The sequence below is a fragment of the Notolepis coatsorum genome, assembly GCF_963971535.1.
Source record: "Notolepis coatsorum genome assembly, chromosome: 16".
In the NCBI taxonomy this organism is placed as follows: domain Eukaryota; kingdom Metazoa; phylum Chordata; class Actinopteri; order Aulopiformes; family Paralepididae; genus Notolepis; species Notolepis coatsorum.
The window spans coordinates 10,708,650-10,732,214 of record NC_140180.1 but is presented as its reverse complement, the minus strand read 5'-3'; the positions used below and the strand labels follow the sequence as shown (position 1 = coordinate 10,732,214).

The 23,565-nt window shown below is 44.7% G+C and overlaps 1 protein-coding gene across 1 annotated transcript in view; it reads right to left on the bottom strand.

Annotated features, from left to right (window-relative positions):
- rnf212 (ring finger protein 212) overlaps positions 1–23,565 on the bottom strand; it is a 56,613-nt gene that overhangs the window by 17,455 nt on the left and 15,593 nt on the right. Inside the window, exons 4-10 of the mRNA XM_084331939.1 lie at positions 22,116–22,172; positions 17,398–17,456; positions 15,646–15,726; positions 7,130–7,200; positions 5,521–5,581; positions 3,049–3,119; positions 2,141–2,201 (exon numbers count right to left, since the gene is read on the bottom strand). Of these exons, the coding sequence (XP_084188065.1) occupies positions 2,141–2,201; positions 3,049–3,119; positions 5,521–5,581; positions 7,130–7,200; positions 15,646–15,726; positions 17,398–17,456; positions 22,116–22,172 (461 nt within the window). The remainder of the gene's footprint in view (positions 1–2,140; positions 2,202–3,048; positions 3,120–5,520; positions 5,582–7,129; positions 7,201–15,645; positions 15,727–17,397; positions 17,457–22,115; positions 22,173–23,565) is intronic.

Genomic DNA, 23,565 nt, shown 5'->3' with positions numbered 1-23,565 from the left:
GCCAGAGTCTTCAGGGTATTCTTGTTTACCAGAGAGGAGATCCGGTACAAGAATCTAGTTCGTTGGTTGACTTTTTTTATTACATTGGATGCCATTTTGTCACAGGAAAGATTTGCCTCTAGGATGGAACCCAGGTAGAGAGAGGAAGCACGTGATAGCCTCCACTCTCCCAGACCGACTGTGGGCGATAAGTGCGCAGCGACCAGGAAGGGGATTGGGAATTGGCATAACGACTAACATTGGGATGGGAGAAAATCGGAGGAAAAAAGAGGGGGAAAAAGATAAAAAAAATAAAAAAAAGACAGGGGAGGGGAGAATTGGAGATACGAAATTGGGATGGGAGAAAAATTGAAAATGGGGAGAAAAAGTGGATAATAAAAAGAAAAAAAAAGATTAGGCTACACTAATATTATAGTATTAAATAAACTGATGAGTTATATTCATTAAAGAAAGTTGATTTAATAATAATAAAAAAAAGACTAATTTAATCAGATTAATCACTTTATTCAAGTTGAGGATTTAGTTTGAGGATATTTATTCAAAACAAAGGTTCTTTTTATTTTTTTGTTTTTATTAAAAACACCAGAGAGCAACACTGAGCAGCCACTAAATGCACTACTCACTGGGTGCTTACATAGGATTACATGGGGATCTAACTAAGTTCACAACTGTCAACGAGGCGTTGCAGATCAAATATGACTCGAAAACTCACACCTGAAACAGTTGAATGAAAGCTCTTCCGTTAATCAACTGTTCCTTCACTCCACCTTCTCCAACTGAAAGTGGGTTGACCCCCTCCCTGCTATTATTAATAATACCGCTGACATAAAGGACCTTTAATTTCCGCTGGATGGATCGCCATTATGCTATTTGCACTCATATAGTCGCACTGAATACAACAATAATATTTGCACTGTAAATCCAGTCGCTCAATCCATCCAGTGTAAACGGCATCCGGGGGACCTAATTGGCCTGTGTGTGTGTGTGTGCGTGTGTGTGTGTGTGTGTGTGTGTGTGTGTGTGTGTTTAGCAGGGCAGGGCAAAGCTAAATAGCAGCTAAAGCTAACATAAGCCGGCAAGGCTGAACCCAGGATATCACTTGTTTGCACAATGAAATATCTCCTCTCTCTCTCTCTCTCTCTCTCTCTCTCTCCCTCTCTCTCTCTCTCTCTCGCTCTCTCTCTCATTCTATATTTCTCTCACTCAGCCTCTTTCTCTCTCTCTCTTTCATCCTTTCTCTCTCTCAAAGGTTTGTGGTGTTTTCATTGAGGTCTGGGGCATACTGTAGAGAGAGAGAGAGGGAGAGGGAGATGGGGAGAGAGAGGGAGAGAGAAGGAGAGAGAAGGAGAGAGAGGGGGACGGGGAGAGAGAAGGAGAGGGAGAGAAGGAGAGAGAGAGGGGGAGAGGGAGAGATGGAGAGAGAGAAAGAGAGATAGGGAGAGAGATAGAGGGAGAGAAGGAAAGAGAGAGGGAGAGGGAGAGAGATAGAGCAGGAGATAAGGAGAGAGAGAGGGGGGAGAGAGAGGAAGAGAAGGAGAGATGGAGGGAAGGAGAGAGAGGGATATAGGGAGAGAAAGAGATGGAGATAAGGAGAGGGGGAGAGAGGGAGAGATGGAGAGAGATAGAGCAGGAGATAAGGAGAGAGAGAGGAAGAGAAGGAGAGATGGAGGGAAGGAGAGAGAGGGATAGAGGAGATAGAGAGGAGAGAAGGAGAGAGAGGGGTAGAGGGAGAGAAAGAGATGGAGATAAGGAGAGGGGGAGAGAGGGAGAGATGGAGAGAGATAGAGCAGGAGATAAGGAGAGGGAGAGGGGGGGGGAGAGAGGAAGAGAGGGAGAGATGGAGGGAAGGAGAGAGAGGGATAGAGGAGATAGAGAGGAGAGAAGGAGAGAGAGAGGGGTAGAGGGAGAGAAATAGATGGATATAAGGAGAGGGGGAGAGAGGGAGATGGAGAGAGATAGAGCAGGAGATAAGGAGAGAGAGAGGGGGGGAGAGAGAGGAAGAGAAGGAGAGATGGAGAGAAGGAGAGAGGGATAGAGGAGATAGAGAGGAGAGAGAGAGAGAGAGAGAGAGAGAGAGAGAGAGAGAGAGAGAGAGAGAGAGAGAGAGAGAGAGAGAGAGGGAGGGAGGTGCAGTACTCACAGCTCAGTGGTAGATGCGTGCCGTGAGAGGGGCATGGGGGAGTTATACTGGATCTGTGTTGCTGCAGAGTGAGAGAAGGAAAAGGTCACTGGTTACCATTGATGGGGATTTGATTGGCTGTTTTCAAATAAAGTGCGGCCGCATGGATTAATAGCGTTAACGTCAGTTCGGCCAGAGAAACAAATATACTCATTAAAATGGTTGGACCTGCGAGATTTGTACTTTGTACTTTGTACAGTAGGTCTGCATTTTAAATGTAAGGAGTAAAAAGGATGTTTTTTTTTTCTCTGAAATGTAATTGAGTAAAAGTACAAGTATACAAACCTAATAATACTCGAGTAAAGTACAAATCCCCAAAAACAGTACTTTTTTTTTTTTTTTTATCTTTCTTCCCCTCCTTTTTCCCGATTTTTCTCCCATCCCACCCTTCCTGGTTGTTGCGTACTTTCCCCTACTGTTGGTCCGGGAGACCGGAGACTGTCACATGCTTTCCTCCGACGCATGTGCAGCCTGGGGCAGGCCAACCTGGCCGCGCAGGTTCTCACCGGGGAGAGTGTAGCGTGTGGGAGGCCACACTATCTCTCCTCAGTTCCAACCCTCGCTGAGCAGGCGCCCCCGACCGAACTGTAGGGGTCGCTGTCCACAACGCCCAGGACCCACCCTTCAGCTCTCCCACCCCCTGATACGGCCAATTGTATCAGCGTGAGAGGCCAGCCAAGCTGATAGCAACGCCGGGAGCTGGATTCGAACAGGCGAATCCTAGTGTCTCCCGGTGTTGGTGACGAACGTAATCTCCGTGCGCCACCTGCCCCCCCAAAAACAGTACTTAAGTATTGTAACAAAAGTACAATTACTCAAGTACTTTACACCCCTTGGTGGGGGCCGATGGGAACTGACACAAGGTGTACCTGACTTTGGGCCGAGCGGGAGACGATGGGGCCTGTGGCTCATCTGGGCCGACGCTGCTGCAACGTTGGTGCTGAAGAGGAGATCAGATCAGACACGTTAAAGACGACATCATGTCCATCAAAGACACTACAGACTCATTAGTGGTTCCCCCGCCAGAGGGGGAGAGGGAGAGAAAGAGAGGAAGATAAGGAGAGAGAGAGAGAGAGAGAGAGAGAGAGAGAGAGAGAGGGAGAGGGAGATAAGGAGAGAGAGAGAGAGAGAGAGAGAGAGAGAGGGAGAGGGAGATAAGGAGAGAGGGGGAGTTAAGTTCAAGTTCAGTTTTTTTTTGGCATTTTATTGCTTTATTGGACAGGCCGGGCAGAGAGGAAGGACAGGAGAAGATAGGGGGGGGGAGGACATTCGGCAGAGAGGAAGGACAGGAGAAGATAGGGGGGGGGGAGGACATTCGGCAGAGAGGAAGGACAGGAGAAGATAGGGGGGGGAGGACATTTGGCAGAGAGGAAGGACAGGAGAAGATAGGGGGGGGGGAGGACATTCGGCAGAGAGGAAGGACAGGAGAAGATAGGGGGGGGGGAGGACATTCGGCAGAGAGGAAGGACAGGAGAAGATAGGGGGGGAGGACAGGCCCGGCAGAGAGGAAGGACAGGAAAAGATAGGGGGGGAGGACAGGCCCGGCAGAGAGGAAGGACAGGAGAAGATAGGGGGGGAGGACATTCGGCAGAGAGGAAGGACATGAGAAGATAGGGGGGGAGGACATTCGGCAGAGAGGAAGGACAGGAGAAGATAGGGGGGGGAGGACATTCGGCAGAGAGGAAGGACATGAGAAGATAGGGGGGGGAGGACATTCGGCAGAGAGGAAGGACAGGAGAAGATAGGGGGGGGGGACATTCGGCAGAGAGGAAGGACAGGAGAAGATAGGGGGGGGAGGACATTCGGCAGAGAGGAAGGACATGAGAAGATAGGGGGGGAGGACATTCGGCAGAGAGGAAGGACAGGAGAAGATAGGGGGGGGAGGACATTCGGCAGAGAGGAAGGACATGAGAAGATAGGGGGGGGAGGACATTCGGCAGAGAGAGGAAGGACAGGAGAAGATAGGGGGGGGGAGGACATTCGGCAAAGGTTGCCGGGTCCGGGAGTCCAACTGCAGTGCGTTACGTGGTGCCCCACTCTGGCGCCCCTCAAGTTTGTTTATTAAATATCACAATAAAATACACGTACTTTACGGTGAAATGCTTGGTTCTGTATGAGCCCCTGAGAGTGTGCTTCATACAGTAAAAAGAAAAAGTAGGTAAGAAAGTAAGTAAGAAAATAAGTAAGTAAAGAGGAATATACTAATATATATACATATATACAATATACAGTACAATATACAATCTAAAGTAGTAAAAATGAGTACAACAGTGAGGTACAATGCAGGCAAAACTTTGAGGTAAGGAAGGTGCGATTGCAAATGAGGTATGCATGTAGTGCAAATCTCTTTAATAATAGATACATATAATGTGGTGTTAAAGTGTCTAAAGTGAGTGTTAAGGTGAGTGTGTGTTTAAAAGTGAGTGTGTGCAATTAGTAGATGATGAGAGAGGGAGAGATGGAGAGAAGGAGAGAGACAGAGAGAGAGGGAGAGAAGGAGAGAGAGAGATGGAGAGAAGGAGAGAGACAGAGAGAGATAGAGAGGGAGATAAGGAGAGAGAGAGAGAGAGAGAGAGAGAGAGAGAGATGGAGAGAAGGAGAGAGGCAGAGAGAGATAGAGAGGGAGATAAGGAGAGAGAGATGGAGAGAAGGAGAGAGACAGAGAGAGATAGAGAGGGAGATAAGGAGAGAGAGAGAGATGGAGAGAAGGAGAGAGACAGAGAGATAGAAAGGGAGATAAGGAGAGAGAGAGATGGAGAGAAGGAGAGAGACAGAGAGGGGGATAAGGAGAGAGAGATATGGAGAGAAGGAGAGAGACAGAGAGAGATAGAGAGGGAGATAAGGAGAGAGAGAGATGGAGAGAAGGAGAGAGAGAGAGAGAGATAGAGAGGGAGATAAGGAGAGAGAGAGATGGAGAGAAGGAGAGAGAGAGAGATAGAGGGAGATAAGGAGAGAGAGAGAGATGGAGAGAAGGAGAGAGACAGAGAGATAGAAAGGGAGATAAGGAGAGAGAGAGATGGAGAGAAGGAGAGAGACAGAGAGAGATAGAGAGGGAGATAAGGAGAGAGAGAGATATGGAGAGAAGGAGAGAGACAGAGAGAGATAGAGAGGGAGATAAGGAGAGAGAGATGGAGAGAAGGAGAGAGAGATAGGGGGAGAGAGAGAGAGAGAGGGAGAGAGAGAGATAGGGGGAGAGAGAGAGAGAAAGAGAGAGAGATAGGGGGAGAGAGAGAGAGAGAGGGAGAGAGATAGAGAGAGAGAGAGAGAGAGAGAGAGAGAGAGAGAGAGAGAGAGAGAGAGAGAGAGAGAGAGAGAGAGAGGGAGGGAGGTGCAGTACTCACAGCTCAGTGGTAGATGCGTGCCGTGAGAGGGGCATGGGGGAGTTATACTGGATCTGTGTTGCTGCAGAGTGAGAGAAGGAAAAGGTCACTGGTTACAAAACAGAGCAGGAAATGAGCCTTAATTCTGTTGCCCAGACGCTGTGTGGGTTGGTCCACGGTCACACTTCACTGTTTCACCAGCCCAACTGGTTTTAGATTTGATTAATATGGCCAAAATAACCTCTAGACGGTGGTTGGTGACCTGCCAAAGGGGCTGCTGGAGTGGCTAATGGTGTGTGTTCTATTAATGAACTAATAACTGAGTCAACAATATTTAATTTAGTACAATATTGCTGTGTATAATCTAGGATCACTACGACGACGATACCAATGACACATTCATCTATCTGATCTGGTTCATAATGAATGAATGAACGAATAAATAGATGAATAAATACACACACGAATGAATTAATAAGAACAATAACTTTATTTGTACAGCACCTTTCATAGAGCAGGGGGTTGCAGTTCAAAGTGTTTCACATCAGTAAGAAATAAGACATAAAATCTGTGTAAAACAAGCAGCAAGAGCAAAGCATAAAGTGGGATAAAATAATGAATACACTTTCCTAAGCACTACATTTCATTTTAAAAGGGCATTTAAAGGGATACAATTCACTTTTAAATGCTATTTATATATGTATGGCTTAAAAGCAAATTTCCGACAATTAGTTACACTTTAAATAAAGAAATTCAATTTCTTGATTCAGAACAATTATATCATGGATGAACAAAACTTTCAATGCGAATGGTTGATTTGAATTGCAAGGACTTTTAAGCACCTTGTTGAAAAAAAGTGGCTGTTTTCAAGGAATTCCAGGCCTCGACATTTTTTTTTGTCAAAAATCAACCACTTTCACTGCCGCACTACCAAATGGTTAACCCTTTCACTGCGACAATACTAGGGCTGTCCCCGACTAAGGATTTGGATGGTCGACTATGATTTGCCGTTAGTCGACTATTGGTCCAAAAAAAAAAAAAAACGTATAATATTTAATTAATATATATTTTTAATTTGTTATCATTCCATTTGGGCTGTGGGGGGTGCTTAATGTCTGAAGGAGTCGACTGAAGGCTTCTTGTCCTCTGCAAAAGCATGCAATTGGTCCACTGATGGATACATCTTGATATTTGTCTAGTCTAGTGTGTTCATTAGACGGGTGAAATCCTCTTTCAGTGCCTCTGTGCCTGTTTTCGTAGGCAGTCAGCCTCTGGTATGCGTGCCATTAGCGTTAGCCACGCTTCTAGGCCTCTTTTCTTTTGGAAAGAATGATAATAAAATTAAAAAATTAAAAATATTATAATTTTTTTTTTATTATTATATTCGACTAAGAGGTTGGCCAGTCGACTACGGCTCCTTTTCGACCGATTAGTCGACTAATCGACTAATAGGGGTCAGCCCTAGACAATACACAGAATGGTAACCCTTTCACTGCCACACGACAGCAGGTTAATAACCCTTTCACTGCCACACGACAGCAGGTTAATAACCCTTTACTATCACACGGTAAAGGGCTCACCTTCTGTAGTGTGGCAGTGAAAGGGTTAAGCACTTCAAGGACCTGTGTACCTGACTTTGGGCCGAGCGGGAGACGATGGGGCCTGTGGCTCATCTGGGCCGACGCTGCTGCAACGTTGGTGCTGAAGAGGAGATCAGATCAGACACGTTAAAGACGACATCATGTCCATCAAAGACACTACAGACTCATTAGTGGTTCCCCCGCCAGCTAGACCGGTTAGTTAGACCACACACATTAATATACTGCATTATATTTGAAGGTGGCTGTAAGTGGTATTCTATATCCATCACTGATATAGAGTGTCTGGTCAGTAACACGGGTCTCCCAGTCACACCGCTCTGCAGTAAACACAGAATCATTTTTTTTTCTGGTACGCTGTTCGCCTGAACACTTAAAAGGAAAACTCCAACATTTTGGGAAATTAGCTTATTTAACATCGTCCCTGGAGTTAGACAAGAAGATACATACCTTTTTTTGTCTCTGTGGCAGCGTGCATTTAGCTTTGGGAACAGACGCTGTGTAACGAGCAAGGAACAATTCTCAGCGCTAACCCATCCAGAAGTGGTTGCAACTTTTTTCCATGTTCCGAAAATAAATTGGAAAAAACGCCCGGTGCAGAGTGGACATAACGGAGAGTTGTCTATTGAGTAAGTGACTATTATAATCATCATGATGCATGGGGCAAACTAACAAACTAGTTTACCTCTATATTTACATTCACACTGGCCAGACACCGGCAGTCTCAGTGCCCGCCCCCCTCGACGTTAGCAGGTAGCACTGAAATCACTGCGCCCAGAGGAGTGGTTAGGCAAAAAATTGTTCCGAGTATAATTTTGCTTATAAAACGTAATTGTCTAATTCAATTTTTTTTTAATTTCTCCACGTGGTGAATACACAGGTCACAACATGTTTACATGAACGTTTTGGAGTTGTACTTGGAGTGTATTTCGTGACTGTATACCGTGTAAGGGAACGTCAGGCTCCGGATCTCCCCCACTTCCAGTGATGAAGCTCCGGATCTCCCCCACTTCCAGTGATGAAGCTAAGCTACGCTAACGGAGCGACTGTTCCCAAAGCTAAATGCACGCACAGAGACTAAAAAGGTATGTATCTTCTTGTCTAACTCCAGGGAAGATGTTAAATAAGCTAATTTCCCAAAATGTTGGACTTTTCCTTTAAGGTAACCTACTTGCGTTCAGCGTCCCACGTGACCACGCCTAGCACGCCCCCGCGGCAACGCCAGAGCGGAGCGGCAGCAGCAGAGCGGCGCGCAGGTTGCCGCAGCATTATGCATACGCAATCCCCCCTGTTTTAACATAGACGGTTAGCTCAACTCGTTCCTCAGCTTGCTGTGGAGCCTGCGGTCCAGTTGGTGACAAGTTCGAATCACAAATTTTTTTTATTTTTTTTACGTTTAATTAATTTATCGCCTCTCTATATAAGCGTCTGTCTTTATTTCGCCGGTTAAGTTTAGGCATTCTTTCGGAGTTGGTTAAGGTTAGAGTTTGTCGCAGAGCATGGCAATAGAATGCCTGTCTTTCTTTCGCCGGAGCAGCAGCCTATTTCCGCTCTGCCGCTCTGCCGTGGTCACATGGGCGTTGTGGCCAATCAGAGAAACGCTGAACGCAAGTAGGTTACCTTAAGTGTTCACGCATCCTGTTCCCACTTTATCCAATCAGGAGAGAGAACCATAGATATTTATTTAAAATATTTATATTTTTTTTAACTTTTTTAACTAGGGCAGCGGTGGCCTAATGGTTAGAGAAGCGGGTTTGTGACCGGAAGGTTGCTGGTTCGATCCCCCGGACCGGCAGGAAAAATCTGGGCTGGGGAAGTGAATTAATAACTCTCTCCTATCCCCTTAACATCAACCGCTGAAGCAAGGCACTAAACCCCCAACTGCTCCAGTGGAGTTGCTCAGTGCCAACAGTGTCAGACTGTGGTTGTACTGGGCGGCTCCCAGGTGGCAGACTGTGGTTGTACTGGGCAGCTCCCAGGTGTCAGACTGTGGTTGTACTGGGCAGTTCCCAGGTGTCAGACTGTGGTTGTACTGGGCGGCTCCCAGGTGTCAGACTGTGGTTGTACTGGGCAGCTCCCAGGTGGCAGACTGTGGTTGTACTGGGCAGTTCCCAGGTGTCAGACTGTGGTTGTACTTGGCGGCTCCCAGGTGTCAGACTGTGGTTGTACTGGGCGGCTCCCAGGTGTCAGACTGTGGTTCTACTGGGCAGCTCCCAGGTGTCAGACTGTGGTTGTACTGGGCAGCTCCCAGGTGTCAGACTGTGGTTGTACTGGGCAGCTCCCAGGTGTCAGACTGTGGTTCTACTGGGCAGCTCCCAGGTGTCAGACTGTGGTTGTACTGGGCAGCTCCCAGGTGTGAATGGAACTGTGTGAATGTGAAGCAGGGCGTTCCTAAAAAAGAGCATCAGCTCTCTCCTATCCCCTTAACATCAACCGCTGAAGTGTCCTTGAGCAAGGCACTAAACCCCCAACTGCTCCAGTGGAGTTGCTCAGTGCCAACAGTGTCAGACTGTGGTTGTACTGGGCGGCTCCCAGGTGGCAGACTGTGGTTGTACTGGGCGGCTCCCAGGTGTCAGACTGTGGTTGTACTGGGCAGCTCCCAGGTGTGAATGGAACTGTGTGAATGTGAAGCAGGGCGTTCCTGAAAAAGAGCATCAGCTCAGCGAACCTACCCTGGGTAAATAAAGGTTAATACAAATAAAAATAACTTATTTCAATAAATCTTGCCGGGCCAAATTAGCTGGCAGAAACATATTTGTTTTTATTTTTTGTTTTTGTCAAGACCATTTTTGCAGTGTGTTGCAGATTTCTCCCTCCTGATTGGATAAAGTGGGAACAGGATACCAGAAAATAAATGTTCTGTTTACTGCAGATTGGAGGGACTGGGAGACCCATGTTACTGACCAAACATTATATCAGTGATGGCTGTCGGAATGTAGAGCTATTATTTTCACATGTAGACCATTCATTTTAACAAAGAAAATACAGCTTACAGCACCTTTAAAGAGGCGTAAAAGAAACCTATGCACACATGTACCTGAACATGCACACATGGGTAGCATGAGGTCGATGCGAGGTTCATCAGTTTGGGTAAATGTTCAGTATATTTTAGCAGAGTCAGGCTGGCTACCGCTGTAGATCCAACCTTTTTTTTAGGGTGAAACTACCTTCTGACTCAGCTCTGGATCTCATTTACCGGCAGTAAACACATGCCAGGAGTGACACCTAGTGAGAGAGGAGCAGCCAGCCTCGTACGGTGCCCTGCCAAGCCCAAAACAAAACACATTTTAACTGTCCGATTCAGTCGACGCAGCGAGATTATTTTATTCCAAAAGAACTGAAAACGTGTTGTATCCCTAAGGGTCCTTGTTAAGTTTAATTGGCCTCCCAGGAAACCCTATTATTACTGATTGGCTGTACTGTCATTAGTTGGCGTACATGACGTTGTGTAAATTGAGCCTGTGTATACGGAAACTATGTTAAGGAGAACAATGTGTAAGTTTTTTGGAAAACATCCGTTGTCAACATTCTTGGGAGAGGTACAGTATAGGTGAGCGGTGAGCTGCATCTCTTCTCTTGTAACACGCAGACGCTGTAATCCCGGGTCGCCCGCGGTGAAAGTGTCAAATTGCCAGCTGGCCCACGTGTTTTAATTAGGGATGTCCGATATTATCGGCCTATCGATATTATCGGCCAATATTGGCATTCAAATGTAATATCGAAAATGATTGGTATCGGTTTAAAAAAAAAAAAAAAAACACAAATTTTTATTTACTTTTACATTTATTTAACCTTTATTTACCCAGGCAAGCAAGTAAGAACAAATTCTTATTTTATTTATTGTGAAAAGTATGCATAATGTTGTGTTAATTCCATGACAAGAGATATGTAATGTTAACACTTTGAGAGCCAGTCCGTGTTTTCCTTTTTACCCCCTTGAATGCCCAAATCCACTCCAATGTTAACGTTAATATCGCCTAATCTATGTTTTAAATTATGGCTATGTGTCTAATCTGCCCGTCGCTTATCAAAGACTCATTTTCCAGTCAACATTGTCAAAGCAGATTGTTTTTTTTATCGCTTAATTTCCGTTTTATAGCATTTTGAAAATCACTCGTTTTTGCGGAAAAAACAACCCATTCTATGATAATCGCCTTTTACTGGAATATTCTAGAACGTTGTCATTTGTCTGCCTATTTATGAATCGTTTTCAAATAAACGCTAGATAATCTATAGTATATGTGTGCGCACGCACGCTCGTGCCGCGCGCTGATAATCGCTGCTCTTATTTCCTGATGGCTTTTACAGTCAAAACAGCTATATCACATATAGGGGAAACGCTTATATATCCGTGAAAACAAGTCTGATTATCCTAAGACTGATAACATAGATTCCTTACCCGAGATCAGATGGTATCCAAATGGATTATTCCAATTCCTGATCACCATTCGAAAAAATCGATCATTGTATACAGTAGAACACATAATCCCTGCTGCTCTTCAGGCTCCGGAGTGATGCCGGTCGATGCCGGCTACGTGAGTGAGACGTAAAATGTGGAGTCAGAAATCCTTTCTCCCATTCACTTTCATTGAGTCCAATCCAAAAGGGTGATTTACCATCTGGGAGACGATAGGGGGCGCTTTTTTCCACATCTGAGCACCTGGGGTGACTGGATCTCCAACGGTAGGCTCGCTTGATGCAATATGATTTCAGATCGCTAATAAAAAAAGAAAAACGAATAAAACTAATATTCTCGTGAGGTGGGCATTCAACCCGGGGGGTAATAACCCGAGAAAAGCCGTGAGTGGCATTCAAAGTGTTAATGACCTGAAATTATTCCGTTTTTTGGGGGGGAAACCCTGCATATATATATATCGGTATCGGTTGATATCGGTATCGGAAATTAAGAGTTGGACAATATCGGATATCGGTAAAAAAAAAAGCCAATATCGAACATCCCTAGTTTTAATAAAACATGAGTGTTTCGCGTGGAACTTCGGACAGTGCTTTCTGATCCGAGTGAAGGGGTTTATCGTGCGCTTCAGGAAGCAAAAGGGAAGGCTATCCCACGCCGTCTGGCCGGCATGATTCTGCCGTTAAAACCCTGGTGGAGACGGCCCGACGGCCTAAATATTAAAGGCAACCAACTTGTGTCTAACCACGCCCAACTTGCGTCTAGCCACGCCCCCACGGCAGCAGCAGAGCGGAGCGGCAGCGCGGAGCTCGGCCGCGGAGCTCCGTCGCGGCACCATTATATGCCAGTAACCGCCCCTTATTCAGTATCCAGAACTAGCTCAATTGGCAAGGCTGCATGGCTGTGGATCCTACGGCTCGTTGCTGGCTAGTTCGATTCCCTTCAATTTTTTTTTTTTTTTTTTCAACGTGCATTCGCATTCTTTCGCCGTTAAGTTTAGGCATAACTTTAAGCATTGTTTCGGAGTTGGTTAAGGTTAGGCATTGTTTCGGAGTTGCTTAAGGTTAGAAGGGTTAAGTTTAGGCGCTGTTAAGGAGCTGGTTAAGGTTAGAGTTTGACTTAGAGAATGGCAATATTTTTTAACGTGCATTCATTTCGCCGGTTAAGTTTAGGCATTGTTTCGGAGTTGGTTAAGGTTAGGCATTGTTTCGGAGTTGCTTAAGGTTAGAAGGGTTAAGTTTAGGCGCTGTTAAGGAGATGGTTAAGGTTAGAGTTTGACTTAGAGAATGGCAATAGACAGCCTATTTCCGCGCTGCAGCGCGAGGCAATAGACAGCCTATTTCCGCGCTGCCGCTCTCTCGCGCTGCCGTGGTCACATGGGCGTATTGGCCAATCAGAGAAACGCTAAACACAAGTTGGTTGCCTAAAATATTCACGCGGCTCGACGTCCAGACAGTGGTCTCGGTGAAGAGTCCGTTACGTGGAGGCTGGTGTGCTGTGGCTTTTTTTTTTTTTTTTTGCAAGTTAAAGGGGGAATCCCAATCTGGGTCTCTCTCTTGCGTTTGTAGCGGAGTTGCTTTATATGACTGTAATCATAGTAATCATAATAATCAAAATAACCTACCTCATACTATACTCTACCCATATAGCTCTGTATGATAGCATGTACAATAGTGCTGTATATCCCGTACAGTATACATTTATATTTACATATACATATTTATATATATATATACTGTATACAGTATACCGGTATATACATTTATATTTACATATTTATATATACTGTATACAGTATATATATCCATATCTATCTGAATATACCTGCATAATCCTTCCAGGGTTTCCCATTAATTACATAGACTGTGGCGGCCCGCCACAGTCTAATAAGTCCCGCCACAGTTGTATAATGAAAAATAATAATAAATTACATTAACACTTTGGGTGCCGGGAAACGCCTAAACACGTCATTCCCGGCCATGCTCAAGTTGCCGAAGACGCCTTACAGCGTCTTTAATATCAATATTTCAAAAATCTGGGATCGGATTCATATGTCCCCTCCGCTGGCCTGAGATCCACCAGGAGGACCCACTGAGCTCTCTGGCGGTTCAGGACCGCCATCTGGTGGCCGATCGGCGCAATCGCTTAACAGGAAGTGCCGTAGAGGTTGTGCTGGACGGCCGTATTACTTCCGGGCACTCGTTAATAGGTCCCGGGACTCGATCTCGACACACTACATAGCGATCGATTGCCAATAACTCGATAAACAACATGATTTGGACGTATATACCATTATACAAGCTGGAGATGGACCGGGTAAATCTACATCCCATAATGATAACATTTCTACTCTACGATGATCGCCCAACGGCGCGCGGAGACTGGGGTGAGTTTTAGCGTGTAAAGTTACCGTCTTCGATACTAACTGCTATTATCAACATTTGACCCACATTAGATGATTGGTATAACGCTGCCCACGGAATTATAAACGCCCCCTAGCCCATCCGGTCAACATCAGATGACGTGTAGTAACTTCTAGAAGTACGTCTAGTTGGAATTTTTTATATCGCGCTGATTGCCATAAAACTGTATTGCATCATCAATATAATGTATTTGGGGCTATATATCACGTTCTGGAGAAATCTGCAGAAAGAGATGAAAACATACTTATACATTAGACCATACTTTACTATGAATATGTGAATGAAAAAGTTTAACGTTGCTACACAATGAACAATACATTATAGGACTTTGAATGGGCCCTAATAATGGCAATGTAGCAATAGAATTTAAAAAGTTATAGCCCTGCAAAGAAGGGGACTTTCTCTATAGACAAATAGAGCCGGCAACCTACGGTTGAATGAATAATGAATAATGAATTTAACCCATGGCAGCCAAAGTGTTAAAAAAAAAAAAGTTTTTTTTTTTTTACAATTTTTTTAAATATAAAGTTTGCCAATAGGGACGTGTCAGTAGTATTGGCAGTGGTAGTAGTCGTAATAGTAATCCACTATATTTTTTTATTTTCTAAAAAAATAAACCAGTTCAACACAGGTAACCATTTTTGCTTCATTTCTTTGATGGCTCAAATGTACGCTCTAGTCCAGTGGTTCCCAAACCTCTCCTCGAGGCACCCCAGCCGTTCCATGTATTTGTTAAATTCCACCACCAGCACACCTTGATTCAACTAATAAAGGGCTAGTTAAGTTGAATCAGGTGTGCTGGTGGTGGAATTTAACAAATACATTGAACGGCTGGGGTGCTTCGAGGAGAGGATTGGGAAGCACTAGTCTAGTCGATTTTGTGTTTTGAGCACAAAGTTCATCATAGATCTAGCCTCTTTATTTTGCTCTCAAAGTGCACCAGATTGATGCATTTAACTTTAAAATGTACCAAAAAAAAGATATTCCCTAAGGGTCGGAGGTTCACCCCCCATAGTCTCTGAAAATCCTGTGGGAAACACTGCCTTCTACTTATACACCTGCATATAACCCACACAACTCTGCATGATAGCATATACAATAATGCTGTATATACCATATCTATATATTTATTCTTACCGTATATATATATATATATACATCTGTCTTTACATACCTGCATATCATCCTTTTTACTGTACATCTCTGTAGATACTATATCTAAATCTGTACATGTCCCTGACCTACTCTTATTAGTTACACTGCTGGCCAGTATGACTTACTACCATAGTGTCTTTATACCTGTATCACTGTACATATTAATACTACAACTCTGTATATACTGTACATCTGATTAGCACTATTAGTCAGTAGTTAGTTAGTACTCATTTACTTTGGGTTACTCCTTTACCTGGTGAAAGAGAATGGGAAGCTCGTCTCCGGAGAGAGAGACGATTGAGGTGTCAGGAAATTCATATTCATAATTCATAGCCCATTGTAGTTTGAAGTTGAGTGAGGTTAAAGATAAGCGTCATTATGACGTCTGGCTCTACCAAAATTAGCACGTTTAGCTGCCGATGTTTCTCAGCAGAGATCGCTTCGGCCACACGGAGGAATGAATCACTTTTAATGTTGCTTTGTGGTGGAATTTGAGATGTATTTAGGCGTGTAGAGTATTGAGTCTCTAATAACAACATAATAGTGTCTGCTCTACTTGTGATGTTGAAGAGAGCTCTCCAGCTGGGCGATGTAGGCCTTCTGTTCCCTCAGCTTCACCTCCTGTTCACTCAGCTGTCTGTGACACAAGAAAAAGCAAATCATGCTCTCAAACATTTTGATAAACCACAGCGACACATTGTCCTCTACCTGCAGGTTGCTGGTTTCCTTGACAGTACTAGTGCTGAGATACAAAGGCTACATTCTGACACAAATGTACCTATAATTATCAACCATGGTGTTTTTTACACACGGCTCAAGACAATAATGTCCATTCCCACTGCCTCAAAGGTTTCTTATATATTTTTTGCCTTTCAACCTTTTTCTCCCCCCATCCCCCAGTTTAATCGTTATGTAAATGTCCTTCCTGGTCGTTGCACTGCCCTACTGTCCGGGGAGGGTGTAGACTACCACATGCTGCCCTACTGTCAGTCTGGGGAGGGTGTAGACTACCACATGCTGCCCTACTGTCAATCTGGGGAGGGTGTAGAGTAGACTACCACATGCTGCCCTACTGTCAATCTGGGGAGGGTGTAGACTACCACATGCTGCCCTACTGTCCGGGGAGGGTGTAGACTACCACATGCTGCCCTACTGTCAGTCTGGGGAGGGTGTAGACTACCACATGCTGCCCTACTGTCAGTCTGGGGAGGGTGTAGACTACCACATGCTGCCCTACTGTCGGTCTGTGGAGGGTGTAGACTACCACATGCTGCCCTACTGTCAGTCTGGGGAGGGTGTAGACTACCACATGCTGCCCTACTGTCTGTCTGGGGAGGGTGTAGACTACCACATGCTGCCCTACTGTCGGTCTGGGGAGGGTGTAGACTACCACATTTTGCCCTACTGTCAGTCTGGGGAGGGTGTAGACTACCACATGCTGCCCTACTGTCAGTCTGGGGAGGGTGTAGACTACCACATGCTGCCCTACTGTCAGTCTGGGGAGGGTGTAGACTACCACATGCTGCCCTACTGTCGGTCTGGGGAGGGTGTAGACTACCACATGCTGCCCTACTGTCGGTCTGGGGAGGGTGTAGACTACCACATGCTGCCCTACTGTCGGTCTGGGGAGGGTGTAGACTACCACATGCTGCCCTACTGTGGGTCTGGGGAGGGTGTAGACTACCACATGCTGCCCTACTGTCAGTCTGGGGAGGGTGTAGACTACCACATGCTGCCCTACTGTCGGTCTGGGGAGGGTGTAGACTACCACATGCTGCCCTACTGTCAATCTGGGGAGGGTGTAGACTACCACATGCTGCCCTACTGTGGATCTGGGGAGGGTGTAGACTACCACATGCTGCCCTACTGTGGATCTGGGGAGGGTGTAGTAGGAGTCGCTATCGCCAAAGACCAGGGCTCATACCTCACCGGCTTCCCACCCGTGAACACTACACTACACTACCCAGACAGCCCTTTCTTATCAAATCTAACAGAGTCAGGGGAGCTCCAGTAGCTCACCACGTACAGCGAGTGCTATTTCAGCGCCGTGGACAACCGCGCTCGCGCGGATCTGGGGCTGAGTGCGTTCGAATCCCGGACGGCAACCGTGCCTTTCCCAGAGTGTCTTCCCCCCCATCTGAACCCTTTCAGCCTGCTTCTGTCGGTCGAACTTGACCAAGTATGAATGCGAAGAAAAGCGATAAACGCTAAAAGAACCAGGTGACTGGTCAAAGTTTAAAAAAAAAAAAAATCGAACAGAGTCTAACAGAACTACTGTTGTATATATTTCATTGGCACATATTCTTACTTGGACATCTGTTGCATGTCTTGCCTCTTCTTGCCAAAAGCCTCCTCTAGTTTCTCACTCTGAAGGGATGAACAGCAGGATTAGTGAAGCACTGTTTACACTGAAAAATGTGTTATTGAGATAAACAATAATCAATTAAGGCCCATTTGAATTCTGCATTAGTTCAGAGTGCAGTCCACCCTCCTTCAGTTAACCCTTTCACTACCACACTACAAAGGGTTAACGCTTTCACTACCACACTACAAAGGGTTAACGCTTTCACTACCACACTACAAAGGGTTAACCCTTTCACTACCACACTACAGAAGGTTAACCCTTTCACTACCACACTACAAAGGGTTAACCCTTTCACTACCACTCTACAATGGGTTAACCCTTTCACTACCACACTACAAAGGGTTAACCCTTTCACTACCACACTACAGGTTAACCATTTCACTATCACACTACAAAGGGTTAACCCTTTCACTACCACACTACAAAGGGTTAACCCTTTCACTACCACACTACAGAATGTTAACCTTTCACTACCACAATACAGAAGGTTAACCTTTCACTACCACACTACAGAAGGTTAACCCTTTCACTACCACACTACAAAGGGTTAACCCTTTCACTACCACACTACAGACGGTTAACCCTTTCACTACCACACTACAAAGGGTTAACCCTTTCACTACCACAATACAGAAGGTTAACCTTTCACTACCACACTACAGAATGTTAACCCTTTCACTACCGCACTACAAAGGGTTAACATTTCATTACCACACTACAGAAGGTTAACCTTTCACTACCGCACTACAGAAGGTTAACCTTTCACTACCACACTACAGAAGGTTGATTGATTGATTGATTGAAAACTTTATTAACGCGGTTAGGTGGCGTAGCGGAGATTGCGTTCGTCACCAACCCCGGAGCTGTGAGCTGGATTCGCCTGTTCGAATCCAGCTCACAGCTCTGGGGTTGTCACCAGCTTGGCTGGCCGTTCACACTAATACAATTGGCTGTATTAGAGGGTGGGAGAAGCTGGCGGGGTGGGTCCGGGTCGTTGTAAACAGTGACTCCTACAGTTCGGTCGGGGCGCCTGCTAAGCGCGGATAGGACCTGAGAGGGATAGTGTGATCCTCCCACACGCTACGCCCTCTCAATGAGAATCCGCGCTGCCAGGTGAAAAGAAGCGGTGATTGGCTGGACGTGTGTCGGAGGAAGCACGTGGTAGCCTCCACTCTCCCAGATGATCTGACTGTGGGGGGTAAGTGCGCAGCGACCAGGAAGGGATTGGGAATTGGCATACGACTAACATTGGGATGGGAGAAAATCGGAGGAAAATGGAGGGGGAAAAAGATCAAACCAAAAAAAAAAAAAAAAAAAAATTTATTAACAGATTGCAGAATGGGTACAGTACAGTACAGCTCAATACATACAATTGTTAAGGGGATGTAGACCAGAGAAAGACTTTCGTACAACTGTACTTTTTGTACAACTGTACAAGCAAAACTGTACATTGGAATATTGACAAGACCATACTTGGTAATTTACTGTACATTGGAGGGGGTTGTGTTAGGACATTTACAGGGGCCAGTTTCGAATTGCAGTCTCCCGTAGGTGTTTTTTGAGAGTGTTTTTGAAAGTGGGTAGTGATTCACATTCCTTTACAGCTGTGGGTAGGGCGTTCCACATTAATGTGGCATAATTGCTAAACGTGTTTAGTCCCTTGTTTGAGCCGAATCTGGGTTTAACATGATTTGTGGAGCTCCCTCTGGTGTTGTGATCGTGGTATTCACTGACCTTTGGGAAGTATTTTGACATGTACCACAGTACATGGGTACCTTGGTTGTGTAGTGTATCTTGTAGACCAGGCCCATTGCAAATTGCTGTACTCTGTCGTCTACTCTAAGCCATCCTAGGTTGTCAAAGTGGGCAGGGGTGAGGTGGGTTCTAGGAGTAAGGTCAAGTAGTAGTCTGACCAGTTTGTTTTGAGATGTTTGTAATTTTGTTTTTAGCACCTTTGAGGTGCTTTGGTACCATGAGGTGCAAGCATAGTCGTAGTACCCTTGAATGAGTGCTCCTGCCAGAGTCTTCAGGGTATTCTTGTTTACCAGAGAGGAGATCCGGTACAAGAATCGAGTTCGTTGGTTGACTTTTTTTATTACATTGGATGCCATTTTGTCACAGGAAAGATTTGCCTCTAGGATGGAACCCAGGTAGGTAATATCTTCTTTCCTTGTGACAATATTGTCACCCACTGTAACTGAGAAGCCGTCGGTCTTGCTGAGTTTGTTATTTGAACCGAAGAGAATGGACTCTGTTTTGCCCATGTGTAATGATAGTTTGTTGTCAGCGAGCCAGGTGCAGATTCTGCAGAGTTCCGAGCTGAGGGTTTTTTCAACCTGCAACTTGTTCTTGTCAGAGACCAGCAGGGCTGAGTCGTCCGCGAACAAGAACAAGTTGCAGTCACAAGCTGACGACATGTCATTTGCATAAATTAGGAACAGTAGCGGACCTTACCTTTCACTACCACACTACAGAAGGTTAACCTTTCACTACCACACTACAGAAGGTTAACCTTTCACTACCACACTACAGAAGGTTAACCTTTCACTACCGCACTACAGAAGGTTAACCTTTCACTATCACACTACAGAAGGTTAACCTTTCACTACCACACTACAGAAGGTTAACCTTTCACTACCACACTACAGAAGGTTAACCTTTCACTACCACACTACAGAAGGTTAACCTTTCACTACCACACTAGACGGTTAACCTTTCACTACCACACTACAGAAGGTTAACCTTTCACTACCACACTACAGAAGGTTAACCTTTCACTACCACACTACAGAAGGTTAACCTTTCACTATCACTCTACAGAAGGTTAACCTTTCACTACCACACTACAGAAGGTTAACCTTTCACTACCACACTACAGAAGGTTAACCCTTTCACTACCGCACTACAAAGGGTTAACATTTCACTACCACACTACAGAAGGTTAACCTTTCACTACCACACTACAAGAAGGTTAACCTTTCACTACCACACTACAGAAGGTTAACCTTTCACTACCACACTACAGAAGGTTAACCTTTCACTACCACACTACAGAAGGTTAACCTTTCACTACCACTACAGAAGGTTAACCTTTCACTACCACACTACAGAAGGTTAACCTTTCACTACCACACTACAGAAGGTTAACCTTTCACTACCACACTACAGAAGGTTAACCTTTCACTACCACACTACAGAAGGTTAACCTTTCACTACCACACTACAGAAGGTTAACCTTTCACTACCACACTACAGAAGGTTAACCTTTCACTACCACACTACAGAAGGTTAACCTTTCACTACCACACTACAGAAGGTTAACCTTTCACTACCACACTACAGAAGGTTAACCCTTTCACTACCACACTACAGAAGGTTAACCTTTCACTACCACACTACAGAAGGTTAACCTTTCACTACCACACTACAGAAGGTTAACCCTTTCACTACCACACTACAGAACTGTCTGTAGTGTGATAGTAAAGGGTTAACCGTCTGTAGAGTGATAGTAAAGGTTAACCATCTGTAGAGTGGTAGTGAAAGGGTTAACAGTCTGTAGTGTGATAGTAAAGGGTTAACCTTCTGTAGTGTGGTAGTGAAAGGGTTAACCGTCTGTAGAGTGGTAGTGAAAGGGTTAACCTTCTGTAGTGTGGTAGTGAAAGGGTTAACCTTCTGTAGTGTGGTAGTGAAAGGGTTAACCCATGTGTGGTGTTCAGGCATGTGGGACCCCGTTTTCAATGTTCACTAAAAGATCAATGATACCAATTATCTTTTTTAAACCCGAGACTCATTGGCCTCGGCTCACTTTCTGTGAAGAACATATGAAATAACTCATTTTCATTTACACATTTATATTACATACGTGGTGTTGAACACATGGAACTTGTAAACAAGTAAACATGGTAAAGATTTAACAAAAAGGTTCACTGTGTTCCTTCACTGTCTGCCTCCACCTTGTTTCATTTATATTTTTCAAGATAAACGTGATTTATTCCATTCATGTCTTGATTATAATGGATTCATTTTTTTTCATCACATTTCATCACAAAAAACGAATAGCACTTTAATTGATAAATGTGATCTAGCAGAGTTAAATGGCAAACATTAACCATATTTATGCTGTCTAGATTGCTTGTAATTGAGATAAAGTTAACATCTGTTAAGTATTTTTGCATGAATTGTTATGGCTTTATTGTTTTAAAATCCCAATAATGTTGTGTGTCCATCAGACATGTGAACGTTGGGTGAGTAACAAAACCTCGAACACCACACAAGGGGTAAAAGAGAACACCACACAAGGGGTAAAAGAGAACACCACACAAGGGGTAAAAGAGAACACCACACAAGGGGTAAAAGAGAACACCACACAAGGGGTAAAAGAGAACACCACACAAGAGGTAAAAGAGAACACCACACAAGGGGTAAAAGAGAACACCACACAAGGGGTAAAAGAGAACACCACACAAGGGGTAAAAGAGAACACCACACAAGGGGTAAAAGAGAACACCACACAAGGGGTAAAAGAGGACTGCCACCCATTTTAATAGAATCTAATCTAATCTAATCCCTTTGACAGTCCCAGAGACCAGAGAGAAATGCTGCAGTAGTCTGGCCAACCACTAGAGGACGCCCTAAATCCATTCCCTCAGGAGGTCTCTTACCCTCTCTCTGTAATAATTCAACAGTCTCCTCTGATGCCCTGCCTGGAACTGCAACACCTGCGGGCATGGAGGACACAGTACACTGAGAAATAATATCATAATAGTCATAGTTTTAAAGATGATCTGATGATGAGTGAGTTGCATTTTGAGAATGGATGAACTGACAAGACAGACAACACTGGACAAAATATGTGTGTAGAGCAGTTGAATAGTGAGACTACAGATAATCAAAGTGGCAAATAGTATAATTCTTCTCGATCTAATAAAGGGCTCGTAGTAAGAGCGCAGTGCGCACCAATATTGGAATCGGATGACGAGCCGATAACAGATTGAAATAGGACAGCTGTATCTGGGAGCTTCAAAATGATGAAAATAAACTACCAAGAGACACATCAATGTAGGGCTGGGCGATATGACGATATTATATAAATATCGGGTACAGTTCATTAACGATACACTTTTTAAACGTATCGTGGATATCGTGATGTTTTGCCCAAGAGGATTGTGTCGCGTCAATCTGGTCCACACGTTGAAACTTTTGAACAGCGCCGCCCCACACACACTACTGCATCAAAGTTACTACTTATGATAACAAAGGCATTCGTTTTGTGGCATTAACGTTATATAGTTAGTAGTTACACTGTTGTGAAGGGCCAGATTAAAGCTGAGAATCTACGTTTTATTGTTTTATATAACTTGTATATTATTTATATATATAAGCTATATCCCTTTAAGCCTCCGTTTGAATCATAGTAATATTCGCTTTCCTCATTGGATAATGCCCTTGACGTTCTCGGCGCCAAGTACCGCGCCCCTAAGTCAGGTTCAAAGGCGAGTCTGGACATGTTGGGACATGCCTGGTGCCGGCGCATTGATTCTAGACGAGAGCTGAGGCTTGGCACTAGAAAGCCACTTAAGTATATATATCGTGGAAGGCGCGAACAGTAGCAGTTCGGTGAAACAGTGTTCGTCTAAACAGAGTGTGTGAACCTAACGTGCGAAGTGAACAAGTGAAAGTGTCATATCTAATGCAGTAACGTCAAGTTCGACTTAGCTTAATGTGAAGTAAAGAGTCGTCATTTAGTGTGAATCGTGTTACAGCAGTTCGTTCGGTGTGCAGCATTACCAAGCAGTTCGTTCGTTTAGTAGCTAGTGTAAAACCTTAGCAAGTGTGTGTGGACTTAGTAATTAGTGCCAGCACACGAGGAGGGCCTAGTCGCAGAACTACTGGACATGTGCATATTGGAACCTACTACGGCGATATTGTAGAACCAGTATTGGTTGGATTATAGTGATTGTGGAACGTACTACCGTGGAGAAGAGCATCGTTAATACCCACTGTCGTTTGGATTTAACTACCTTGAAGATCTTACCTCGGGCTAGCTTCGAGGACCGAAGCTGGCTGGCTATCATCATTGCTATCGAGCATTGGATTACAGCTATTACCTTG